This window comes from Rattus norvegicus, chromosome 11 (assembly GCF_021556685.1).
Source record: "Rattus norvegicus strain SHRSP/BbbUtx chromosome 11, alternate assembly SHRSP_T2T, whole genome shotgun sequence".
NCBI lineage: Eukaryota > Metazoa > Chordata > Mammalia > Rodentia > Muridae > Rattus > Rattus norvegicus.
In genome coordinates this window covers 77,304,811-77,317,659 of record NC_141544.1, presented here as the reverse complement: position 1 = coordinate 77,317,659, position 12,849 = coordinate 77,304,811, and the positions used below count along the sequence as shown (strand labels likewise).

Below are 12,849 nucleotides of genomic sequence, written 5' to 3'. Positions count from 1 at the left end.
AATATAATTAATATTTAAAATAAATATATAAGCCACTCATATAAATCCACAGTGAAAATACTGTTTGTAAATGGGAAAATTATTTTCAATTTGGCAAATAACCAGAGTAGATGTTTTTCAAGGAGGAAATAACACTGGAAACTAGTTCATAATACACTCAATATCATTATTAAAGGAAATACAGATAATGACCACAATGAGATATCACCTTACAACTGACAAGATTGCTGTCATCAGCAAGAGAAATGCATCAGGGAAAAAAAAAGGAATGGAGGTCTTTGTATCACTGGTGGAAATGTAAACCCATGCAGCCATCATGTACAATGATATGCGGGCTGCTCAAAGAACATTTAAAATAGAACTATGATATGTCCCAGTGATCTCATTTCTCAGTCTCTATCTAAAGTGAATAAAACCAGTAGCTTGAAAAGCTATCTGCATCCCTCAACTCAATGTCTTACATGTCTGCTGATAGATGAATGCATGAAGAAATTACATAGACATACAACAGATTTACCTCAAAAAGGAAGGAAATTCTGAGATTTATAGTAGCATTGAAATTGGAAGATATTATGCTATGAGAAAGAAGAAAGACATAGAAAGACTAACACTATATGGTTTCATTCATATTTGTAATGTCAAAAAAGTACATAAATGATTAGAATGGTGCTTGCCATGGATTCAGGAGCATGGGAAAAGAAGAGATCTACACTTAACCAGCAATTTACTACATGAGGCATAAAAAGTATCCGTTGTTCACCTCATAGTAGTGTGGCTGACTAGGAGTGGCTATCCACTATGACACAACATTTAGAGAGGTATTACAAGCTGTTCATTTACAAAAAGATAAAAACTCAATATTTAAAATAGTACTTATGATAGATAACATTTTCACATATTCACAAATTTGAGAAATCAGAAGTCTTACCATTGGAAGTCATGATTGTGTGTATTTATGTATGTAGTATGATGATTATATATATTATAATCATATATATAATCATATATAAATAATTATATATAATCATCATACTACATACATATATATATATATAGGCTGATCCCGGTCCACAGCTCCCTGCTTCCAAACCCCGTGGGAGAGAAAGCTCACCACCCGGACAGGTGGACACTCCTGAGACTGCAGAACAGCAGAGACCACCAACACTGCCCACCCCTGCCCACATCCCTGGCCCAAGAGGACACTGTATAAGGCCTCTGGGAACAGGAAGATAGGGGCACTCAAGTGGCAGGTCCCCTACGGTCCAGACACCTCCTGGATCTGAAGGGACCCAGTCAACAGCTCCCTGCACCCAAATCCTGTGGGAGGGAGAGCTAAATCTTCAGGGGGCAGACACACCTGGGAAGCCAGAAGAGACTACACTCTGCCCACATTACTGATTCCAGAGAAAACACCAAAGGGCATCTGGAACCCTGGTGCACAGAAGCTCCCGGAAAGGGCGGCGCAAATCTTCCTGGTTGCTGCCCCCGCGGAGAGCTCATAAGCAACACCCCACAAGCAAACTTGAGCCTCGGGACCACAGGTAAGACAAACCTTCCTGCTCCAAGCAATCTGCCCGGTGAACTCAAGACACAGGCCCACAGGAACAGCTGAAGACCTTTAAATAGGAAAAACTACATGCCCGAAAGCAGAACACTCTGTTCCCATAACTGGCTGAAAGAAAACAGGAAAACAGGTCTATAGCACTCCTGACACACAGGCTTATAGGACAGTCTAGCCACTGTCAGAAATAGCAGAACAAAATAACACTAGAGATAATCTGATGGCGAGAGGCAAGCGCAGGAACCCAAGCAACAGAAACCAAGACTACATGGCATCATCGGAGCCCAAGTCTCCCACCAAAGCAAACACAGAATATCCAAACACACCAGAAAAGCAAGATCTAGTTTCAAAATCATATTTGATCATGATGCTGGAGGACTTCAAGAAAGACATGAAGAACTCCCATAGAGAAACACAGGAAAACATAAATGAACAAGTAGAAGCCTATAGAGAGGAATCACAAAAATCCCTGAAAGAATTCCAGGAAAACACAATCAAACAGTTGAAGGAATTAAAAATGGAAATAGAAGCAATCAAGAAAGAACACATGGAAACAACCCTGGATATAGAAAACCAAAAGAAGAGACAAGGAGCCGTAGATACAAGCTTCACCAACAGAATACAAGAGATAGAAGAGAGAATCTCAGGAGCAGAAGATTCCATAGAAATCATCGACTCAACTGTCAAAGATAATGTAAAGCGGAAAAAGCTACTGGTCCAAAACATACAGGAAATCTAGGACTCAATGAGAAGATCAAACCTAAGAATAATAGGTATAGAAGAGAGTGAAGACTCCCAGCTCAAAGGACCAGTAAATTTCTTCAACAAAATCATAGAAGAAAACTTCTCTAACCTAAAGAAAGAGATACCCGGAAACCAGAAGAGACTGCTCTCTGCACACACATCTCGGACGCCAGAGGAAAAAGCCAAAGACCATCTGGAACCCTGGTGCACTGAAGCTCCCAGAAACGGCGGCACACGTCTTCCTGGTTGCTGCCGCTGCAGAGAGCCTGTGGGCAGCACCCCACGAGCGAACTTGAGCCTCGGGACCACAGGTAAGACCAACTTTTCTGCTGCAAGAAAGCTGCCTGGTGAGCTTGGGACACACGGAAGCAGAAGTCCTCTAGGACCGGGCACGTTCTGTGTTTACCGGAAGTCCCACAGCCGCGGATCCCGGCCCGCAGCAGCTCTCTGCTCCCAGACCCTGTGAGAGAGAGACCCAACCGCCTGGTCAGGTGGGCACTCCTGAGGCTGCAGAGCGGAAGAGACCACCAACACTGCTCACCCCTGCCCACATCCCTGGCCCAAGAGGAAACTGTATAAGGCCTCTGGGCTCCCGTGGGGGAGGGCCCAGGAGCGGCAGGACCCCTGTGCCTGAGACACCACCAGAACCAGAAGGAAACAGACCGGATAAACAGTTCTCTGCACCCAAATCCCGTGGGAGGGAGAGCTGAACCTTCAGAGAGGCAGACAAGCCTGGGAAACCAGAAGAGACTGCACTCTGCACACACATCTCAGACGCCAGAGGAAAACACCAAAGGCCATCTGGAACCCCGGTGCACTGAAGCTCCCGGAAGGGGCGGCGCATATCTTCCTGGTTGCTGCCGCTGCAGAGAGCCCGTGGGCAGCACCCCACGAGCGAACTTGAGCCTCGGGACCACAGGTAAGACCAACTTTTCTGCTGCAAGAAAGCTGCCTGGTGAACTCAAGACACAGGCCCACAGGAACAGCTGAAGACCTGTAGAGAGGAAAAACTACACGCCTGAAAGCAGAACACTCTGTCCCCATAACTGACTGAAAGAGAGGAAAACAGGTCTACAGCACTCCTGACACACAGGCTTACAGGACAGTCTAGCCACTGTCATAAATAGCAGAACAAAGTAACACTAGAGATAATCTGATGGCGAGAGGCAAGCGCAGGAACCCAAGCAACAGAAACCAAGACTACATGGCACCATCGAAGAAAGAGATACCCATAAGCATACAAGAAGCATACAGAACTCCAAATAGATTGGACCAGAAAAGAAATTCCTCCCGTCACATAATAGTCAAAACACTAAATGCACATAATAAAGAAAGAATATTAAAAGCAGTAAGGGAAAAAGGTCAAGTAAAATATAAAGGCAGACCTATCAGAATCACACCAGACTTTTCGCCAGAAACTATGAAGGCCAGAAGATCCTGGACTGATGTCATACAGACCCCAAGAGAACACAAATGCCAGCCCAGGTTATGGTACTATATCCAGCAAAATTCTCAATTAACATAGATGGAGAAACCAAGATATTCTATGACAAAACCAAATTTACACAATATCTTTCAACAAATCCAGCCCTACAAAGGATAATAAATTGTAAAGCCCAACATAAGGAGGCAAGCTATACCCTAGAAAAAGCAAGAAACTAATGGTCTTGGCAACAACAACAAAGAGAGAGAGAGAGAGAGAGAGAGAGAGAGAGAGAGAGAGAGAGAGAAAGAGAGAGAGAAGAAAGGCACACAAATATAATCTCACATCCAAATATGAATATAACATGAAGTCACAATCACTATTATTTAATATCTCTCAACATCAATGGACTCAATTCCCCAATAAAAAGCTATATGTTAACAAACTGGATACGCAATGAGGACCCTGCATTCTGCTGCCTACAGGAATCACACCTCAGAGTGAAAGGCTGGAAAACAACTTTCCAAGCAAATGGTCTGAAGAAGCAAGCTGGAGTAGCCATTGTAATATCAAATAAAATCGATTTCAACCAAAAGTCATCAAAAAAGATAAGGAAGGACACTTCATATTCATCAAAGGAAAAATCCACCAAGATGAACTCTCAATCCTAAATATCTATGGTCCAAATACAAGGGCACCTACATACATAAAAGAAACCTTACTAATGCTCAAAGTACACATTGTACCTCACACAATAATAGTAGGAGATTTCAACACCCCACACTCATCAATGGACAGATCATGGAAACAGAAATTAAACTAACACATAGACTAAGAGAAGCCATGAACCAAATGGACTTAACAGATATTTATTGAACATTCTATCCTAAAACAAAAGGATATAACTTCTTCTCACCACCTCATGGTACTTTCTCCAAAATTGACCATATAATTGGTCATAAAACAGGCCTCAATAGATACAGAAAGATAGAAATAATCCCATGCGTCCTATCAGACCACCACGGGCTAAAGCTGGTCTTCAATAACAATAAGGGAAGAATGCCCACATATACATGAAAGTTGAACAATGCTGTACTCAATGATAACCTGGTCAAGGAAGAAATAAAGAAAGAAATTAAAGACTTCTTAGAATTTAATGAAAATGAAGGTACAACATACCCAAACTTATGGGACACAATGAAAGCTGTGCTAAGAGGAAAACTCATAGCTCTGAGTGCCTGCAGTAAGAAACAGGAGACAGCATACATATATCAGCAGCTTGACAGCACACCTAAAAGCTCTAGAACAAAAAGAAGCAAACACACCCAGGAGGAGTAGAAGGCAGGAAATAATCAAAGTCAGAGCTGAAATCAACCAAGTAGAAACAAAAAAGACCATACAAAGAATCAACAGAACCGAAAGCTGGTTCTTCGGGAAATTCAACAAGATAGATAAACCCTTAGCCAGACTAACGAGAGGACACGGAGTGTGTGTCCAAATTAACAAAATCAGAAATGAAAAGGGAGACATAACTACAGAATCAGAGGAAATTCAAAAAATCATCAGATCCTACTACAAAAGCCTATATTCAACAAAACTTGAAAATCTGCAGGAAATGGACAATTTCCTAGACAGATACCAGGTACCAAAGTTAAATCAGGAACAGATAAACCATTTACACAACCCCATATCTCCTAAAGAAATAGAAGCAGTCATTAAAGTTCTCCCAACCAAAAAGAGCCCAGGTCCAGATGGGTTCAGTGCAGAATTCTATCAGACCTTCTTAGAAGACCTCATACCAATACTATCCAAACTATTCCACAAAACTGAAACAGATGGAGTGCTACCGAATTCCTTCTATGAAGCCACAATTATTCTTATACCTAAACCACACAAAGACCCAACAAAGAAAGAGAACTTCAGACCAATTTTTCCTTATGAATATCGACGCAAAAATACTCAATAAAATTCTTGCAAACCGAATCCAAGAGCACATCAAAACAATCATCCATCATGATCAAGTAGGTTTCATCCCAGGCATGCAGGGATGGTTTTATGTACGGAAAACCATCAACTATACAAACAAACTGAAAGATAAAAACCACATGATCATTTCATTAGATGCTGAGAAAGCATTTGACGAAATTCAATGCCCCTTCATGATAGAAGTTCTAGAAAGAATAGGAATTCAAGGCCCATACCTAAACATAGTAAAAGCCATATACTGCAATCCAGTAGCTAATATTAAAGTAAATGAAGAGAAACTTGAAGCAATCCCACTAAAATCAGGGACTAGACAAGGCTGCCCACTCTCTCCCTACTTATTCAATATAGTTCTTGAAGTTCTAGCCAGAGTAATCAGACAACAAAAGGAGATCACAGTGATACAGATTGGAAAAGAAGAAGTCAAAATATCACTATTTGCAGATGATATGATAGTATATTTAAGTGATCCCAAAAGTTCCACCAGAGAACTATGAAACCTGATAAACACCTTCAGCAAAGTGGCTGGGTATAAAATTAACTCAAATAAATCAGTAGCCTCCCTCTACACCAAAGAGAAACAAGCCGAGAAAGAAATTAGGGAAACGACACCCTTTATAATAGTCCCAAATAATATAAAATAATATAAATATAATATAAAATACCTTGGTGTGACTTTAACCAAAAAGCTCAAAAGTCTAGAATGGCAGTGAATGGTCCCATCATGTACATATAGATAGCAGTAATCACGTTTAGTGGGTTATCAAAATGATAATAATGGTGATAAAAACATAAAAGAGGAAACTGGGAAGTGGACATAGTGTTTGAGGAGTAAAATGGGGGAGTGGATGTGATCATATTTCATCACATGCATGATTGAAGATATCAAGAGTAGAAAAAAATTGAAAGTCTAGAATATCAGAACAAACCATAAAACAACAATAATAAAAAAGATACTGATGAGGTTTCACACAGAAATGAGAGCTCTGTTGGGAAGTAGATGAGAGGTTATTTCTGTCATGCTGTGGCAAATACTTTACATGTATTTGTATGTATTATTTCCATGCTCTTTCTTATTCTCATGAGACTTTGCAGAAAACTCATGATGATAGCGACGAACTTAAAGATGAAGGTGTGTATTTTGGACAGTTTAAAGGCAGAAAATCAAGAAGGCAGTGGCAATGGGTGCTTTCAACCACTTTCAAAATAAGAATTTGGAGTAAACTATGAAAGAGCAGGGAGATTCAGAAAATGGAGTTTTGATAGAAATGCCGCAGCTCATTCAGATTTACTTGCTCGAGAGATTGTTATATATAAAAGAAACCAAGTCAGGGCTGGAGAGAAGCTTAATGGTTAAGAACACTTGCTGCTCTTACAAAGAACTCAGATTCAGTTCTCAGCATCAGTGAATGGGATGAAGAAAAACTGTCAGAAACACTAGTTCTAGAGGACCCAACGTTTCCTGTCTTCTGCTGAACTATATAAATATAGTGTATAGATGTACATGTAGGCAAAACACCCTTGCACATAAAATAACTTTTTTTAAAAGCAGAGTGCTTGCTACCAAAATCATATAAAAGATACCTTGGCGGTAACTCAGGAATTCTTAAGACCCTAATTTGTTATAGGCTTCAAGGTATAGTGGTATAAATCAGAAGAATAAATTAGCTTCAAAGAGTTACATGACAGAATCTTTTCAGAAAAGAAAGATAGTAATGTAATCTAAGAGCATGGGATAAATTTAGCTTGAAAGACATCCAAAGACTGTTGCAGGCATGGTTGAAGTGGGCCCAGATAAAGCTCAATGAGAGCAGATCTTGTTGGTCAACAGTGCTGGTTTTGAAGACATCAGTGTACAAGAGTTACAGAGTCATAGAGGCTTCCACCAAGATGACAGAAAGGAAGCTCAGAGAGCCAAGTGTCAGGCCGTTCCAAGTCTCTATAATTACCTAACAGGCTGATACAAGAATGTGTGAGAGTCAAGATGAAGCATCGGGTGAAAACCACCAAACAAAGATGCCAGGAAAGTCTCCTACAGGCAGCTCTAGGCGGATGCAGTCTCCATACTTCTCTATGCTGAGTCCTTATACTTGGGATTTCTAACTCAAAGTGCTTGAGCATCCTTAGCCCTCTGAGTATCCTCGGTGTTGAATACAGAGCTCAAATCAGAGTAGAAATCAATGTTTTCTTTATTGGACAAAGACTTGCTTTGATCTAATCCTTTCTTTTCTGTGTTCTTACTCTTCCCATTTGAATTAGGAATAATTTATTGTGTACCACTGATAAGAGTCAGTTATCATCAGTAATCTAGAACTTGCTCTATTTGCAAGTATCATTAAACCAAACTCAACTGGTAAATCTACTATCACATTAGACAAAGTTGAAGTGAATTCTACAATAAGACAGGTCAAAAGAAAGCAACCAAAGTGAAAGATAATGGGAAAAGAAAAATAAAATCCAAATCATTCTAAAAATAAAAATCCAAAATAGGGACATTACCACTAATATGAAACCAAGGAAAAGAAAACAAAAAATAAAATTGTGATTTGATCATATTATGGTCAATTTAATAAAAATTGAGCTAAGGGATTAGCATAGTTTTTAGGATGTAATATTTTAAACGAGGCATTTACAAACTATTTAAAATTAGGGGATACCAACCAGAAAGCTAGCTCGTCACTTACATTCCGTATGCCGAGCTCACAGCGAGGCTGGTGATCTGCTGAGGCGGCTCGCCATCTACCCACACCAACTGAATAACAAGATCCGCTTGATAGCCCGGCGGCATGCGCACTGGCCGTGTTTTAACACTAGAAGAAAGAGGAAACGTTATTCTATCCCGTACATCTATAGCATACTTATGCATCTTCAGAAGTGACATCGAACCGTGCTTCAAAAATATATAACTTGGGGGCAAGCATGTGGATAGGCGATGCTTTGTCATCCTCTTGATGTATCAAGCGACAAATACTCGCTCAGTAATTTTTTAGTCAATTTTACAACCATAACTATCAAACATTTTCTTATTTTAGGACAGTGCTTTATGGTAAATGATACTTTCTACATACTTATAAAGCATAGCAATAAGAATGACTGTTATATAGTTATATACGTTTGGCAACCTGACACAAACCTTGATATATCTGGACAGAAGGATTCCAGTTGGGGGATTTTCTCCATTAGATTGGCCCAAGGTCATACCTGCGGGGTGCTTTCTCAATTGCGAATGATATAGGAAGGGTCAAGCTCACTGCAGGCAGAGCTATCTTGGGGGAGGTGAGGCTGGGGTGTTTTAAAAAAGGTAGCAAGGCAAGCCAGAGGAAGCAATCCAGTATCGTTCCTCCATAGTCTCTGTATCAGCTTCTGCCTTGAGTTCTCGCCTTGGCTTCCCTTTAGTGACGGGTCATAACTTATAAACCAACTGAACCCCTCCTCCAAAATTACTTTGAGTAGGTGTTTTATCAAATCAACAGAAATCAAACTAGGACCGTGATCAATAAATTAACACTCGACAAATTGTTCAACATATCCTTTACTAGTTCTCACTTTTTCTCTGAATCTACTCTACCTGGATCTTTTGTTCTGACAACCCTCCTCTACTTCTGGCTGTACAGAGAAACGTTACAGTCAGCCCTAACTACTGTACTCTTCTATTAGTCAGTCGGTCATGAAATGCTATCAATATAAGTAGGTCCTAAGTATTTTTTACTTCTCTGATGCTATGATCTTAGAACTACCAAATTAAAACAGGCTGTCCTCTTTAAATTTAAATTTCAAAAAAAAATAACAGCTTTTGAAATTGAGTGTACATTAGATGCAATACTAGGAATTTAGTGATGTTATAAATGTCATTGTTTATTTTCAATTAAAATTAAATGTATAAAACAGATGTTTTATTTGAAATAAATAGATAAATTGTCCCCTTATTTACTCTTGATCACTTTAATAGCCTCATAACTGGTCTCTAGTTTCTATTCTTTGCTCCATTCACAAACTAATGTTCAACTCATTGAACTGATCTCCTTAAAATTTAAGCCCAATCATGTTATTTTCTTTTTTTTTTTTTTTTTGGTTCTTTTTTTCGGAGCTGGGGACCGAACCCAGGGCCTTGCACTTCCTAGGTAAGCGCTCTACCACTGAGCTAAATCCCCAGCCCCGTTATTTTCTAATCAAAACATTATAGTGACTCCCACTTTCCACTTGAAATCAATGGTAAGGCTCTTATAATGCTCTATTATTAGGCCTCTACCATCTATATTACACCAATTCTTTTTTTTATTTTCGGCCTTCACACTTTTTATTTTTAAATGTATATAAACACACATACTTACACATCACTTACTACACTTTTTTGATATTCCAGGAATTCGTTCATTTAATGATTAAAAGCCAATGCTACAAGCATATAGCACACATAATAAAATGAAAACATTACTGATTTCCTCCCCTTCCTTATGGGTGTTCCCCTCCATACCCTCCTCCCATTGCCGCCCTATCCCCAACAGAGTAGTTCACTGGGGGTTCAGTCTTAGCAGGACCCAGGGCTTCCCCTTCCACTGGTGCTCTTACTAGGATATTCATTGCTACCTATGAAGTCAGAGTCCAGGGTCAGTCCATGTATAGTCTTTAGGTAGTGGCTTAGTCCCTGGAAGCTCTGGTTGCTTGGCATTGTTGTACATATGGGGTCTCGAGCCCCTTCAAGCTCTTCCAGTTCTTTCTCTGATTCCTTCAACGGGGGACCTATTCTCAGCTCAGTGATTTGCTGCTGGCATTCGCCTCTGTATTTGCTGTATTCTGGCTGTGTCTCTCAGGAGCGATCTACATCCGGCTCCTGTCGGTCTGCACTTCTTTGCTTCATCCATCTTGTCTAATTGGGTGGCTGTATATGTATTGGGCCACATGTGGGGCAGGCTCTGAATGGGTGTTCCTTCAGTCTCTGTTTTAATCTTTGCCTCTCTCTTCCCTGCCAAGGGTATTCTTGTTCCCCTTTTAAAGAAGGAGTGAAGCATTCACATTTTGATCATCCGTCTTGAGTTTCATTTGTTCTAGGCATCTAGGGTAATTCCAGCATTTTGGCTAATAGCCACTTATCAATGAGTGCATACCATGTATGTCTTTCTGTGATTGGGTTAGCTCACTCAGGATGATATTTTCCAGTTCCAACCATTTGCCTAATAATTTCATAAAGTCATTGTTTTTGATAGCTGAGTAATATTCCATTGTGTAGATGTACCACATTTTCTGTATCCATTCCTCTGTTGAAGGGCATCTGGGTTCTTTCCAGCTTCTGGCTATTATAAATAAGGCTGCAATGAACATAGTGGAACACGTGTCTTTCTTATATGTTGGGGCATCTTTTGGGTATATGCCCAAGAGAGGTATAGCTGGATCCTCATGCAGTTCAATGTCCAATTTTCTGAGGAACCTCCAGACTGATTTCCAGAATGGTTGTACCAGTCTGCAACCCCACCAACAATGGAGGAGTGTTCCTCTTTCTCCGCATCCTCGCCAGCATTTGCTGTCACCTGAGTTTTTGATCTTAGCCATTCTCACTGGTGTGAGGTGAAATCTCAGGGTTGTTTTGATTTGCATTTCCCTTATGACTAAAGATGTTGAACATTTCTTTAGGTGTTTCTCAGCCATTCGGCATTCCTCAGCTGTGAATTCTTTGTTTAGCTCTGAACCCCATTTTTTAATAGGGTTATTTGTTTCCCTGCGGTCTAACTTCTTGAGTTCTTTGTATATTTTGGATATAAGGCCTCTATCTGTTGTAGGATTGGTAAAGATCTTTTCCCAATCTGTTGGTTGCCGTTTTGTCCTAACCACAGTGTCCCTTGCCTTACAGAAGCTTTGCAGTTTTATGAGATCCCATTTGTCGATTCTTGATCTTAGAGCATAAGCCATTGGTGTTTTGTTCAGGAAATTTTTCCAGTGCCCATGTGTTCCACATGCTTCCCTAGTTTTTCTTCTATTAGTTTGAGTGTGTCTGGTTTGATGTGGAGGTCCTTGATCCACTTGGACTTAAGCTTTGTACAGGGTGATAAGCATGGATCGATCTGCATTCTTCTACATGTTGACCTCCAGTTGAACCAGCACCATTTGCTGAAAATGCTGTCTTTTTTCCATTGGATGGTTTTGGCTCCTTTGTCAAAAATCAAGTGACCATAGGTGTGTGGGTTCATTTCTGGGTCTTCAATTCTATTCCATTGGTCTATCTGTCTGTCTCTGTACCAATACCATGCAGTTTTTATCACTATTGCTCTGTAATACTGCTTGAGTTCAGGGATAGTGATTCCCCCTGAAGTCCTTTTATTGTTGAGGATAGCTTTAGCTATCCTGGGTTTTTTGTTATTCCAGATGAATTTACAAATTGTTCTGTCTAACTCTTTGAAGAATTGGATTGGTATTTTGATGGGGATTGCATTGAATCTGTAGATTGCTTTTGGTAAAATGGCCATTTTTACTATATTAATCCTGCCAATCCATGAGCATGGGAGATCTTTCCATCTTCTGAGGTCTTCTTCAATTTCTTTCCTCAGTGTCTTGAAGTTCTTATTGTACAGATCTTTTACTTGCTTGGTTAAAGTCACACCGAGGTACTTTATATTATTTGGGTCTATTATGAAGGGTGTCGTGTCCCTAATTTCTTTCTTGGCTTGTTTCTCTTTTGTGTAGAGGAAGGCTACTGATTTATTTGAGTTAATTTTATACCCAGCCACTTTGCTGAAGTTGTTTATCAGCTTTAGTAGTTCTCTGGTGGAACTTTTGGGATCACTTAAATATACTATCATATCATCTGCAAATAGTGATATTTTGACTTCTTCTTTTCCGATCTGTATCCCCTTGACCTCCTTTTGTTGTCTGATTGCTCTGGCTAGAACTTCAAGAACTATATTGAATAAGTAGGGAGAGAGTGGGCAGCCTTGTCTAGTCCCTGATTTTAGTGGGATTGCTTCAAGTTTCTCTCCATTTAGTTTAATGTTAGCAACTGGTTTGCTGTATATGGCTTTTACTATGTTCAGGTATGGGCCATGAATTGCTATTCTTTCCAGGACTTTTATCATGAAGGGGTGTTGAATTTTGTCAAATGCTTTCTCAGCATCTAATGAAATGATCATGTGGTTCTGTTCTTTCAGTT

General features: G+C 40.0%; 1 protein-coding gene across 8 annotated transcripts in view; it reads right to left on the bottom strand.

The window, feature by feature from the left end:
• Stxbp5l (syntaxin binding protein 5L) overlaps positions 1–12,849 on the bottom strand; it is a 328,953-nt gene that overhangs the window by 94,870 nt on the left and 221,234 nt on the right. For all 8 annotated transcript variants that reach the window (XR_015632666.1, XR_015632667.1, NM_001271250.2 and 5 more), the window contains one exon: positions 8,396–8,521. Coding sequence is in view for 6 of the 8 variants with exons in the window: in NM_001271250.2 (NP_001258179.1) it covers positions 8,396–8,521 (126 nt within the window). In the remaining 2 variants the exon portion in view is untranslated. The remainder of the gene's footprint in view (positions 1–8,395; positions 8,522–12,849) is intronic.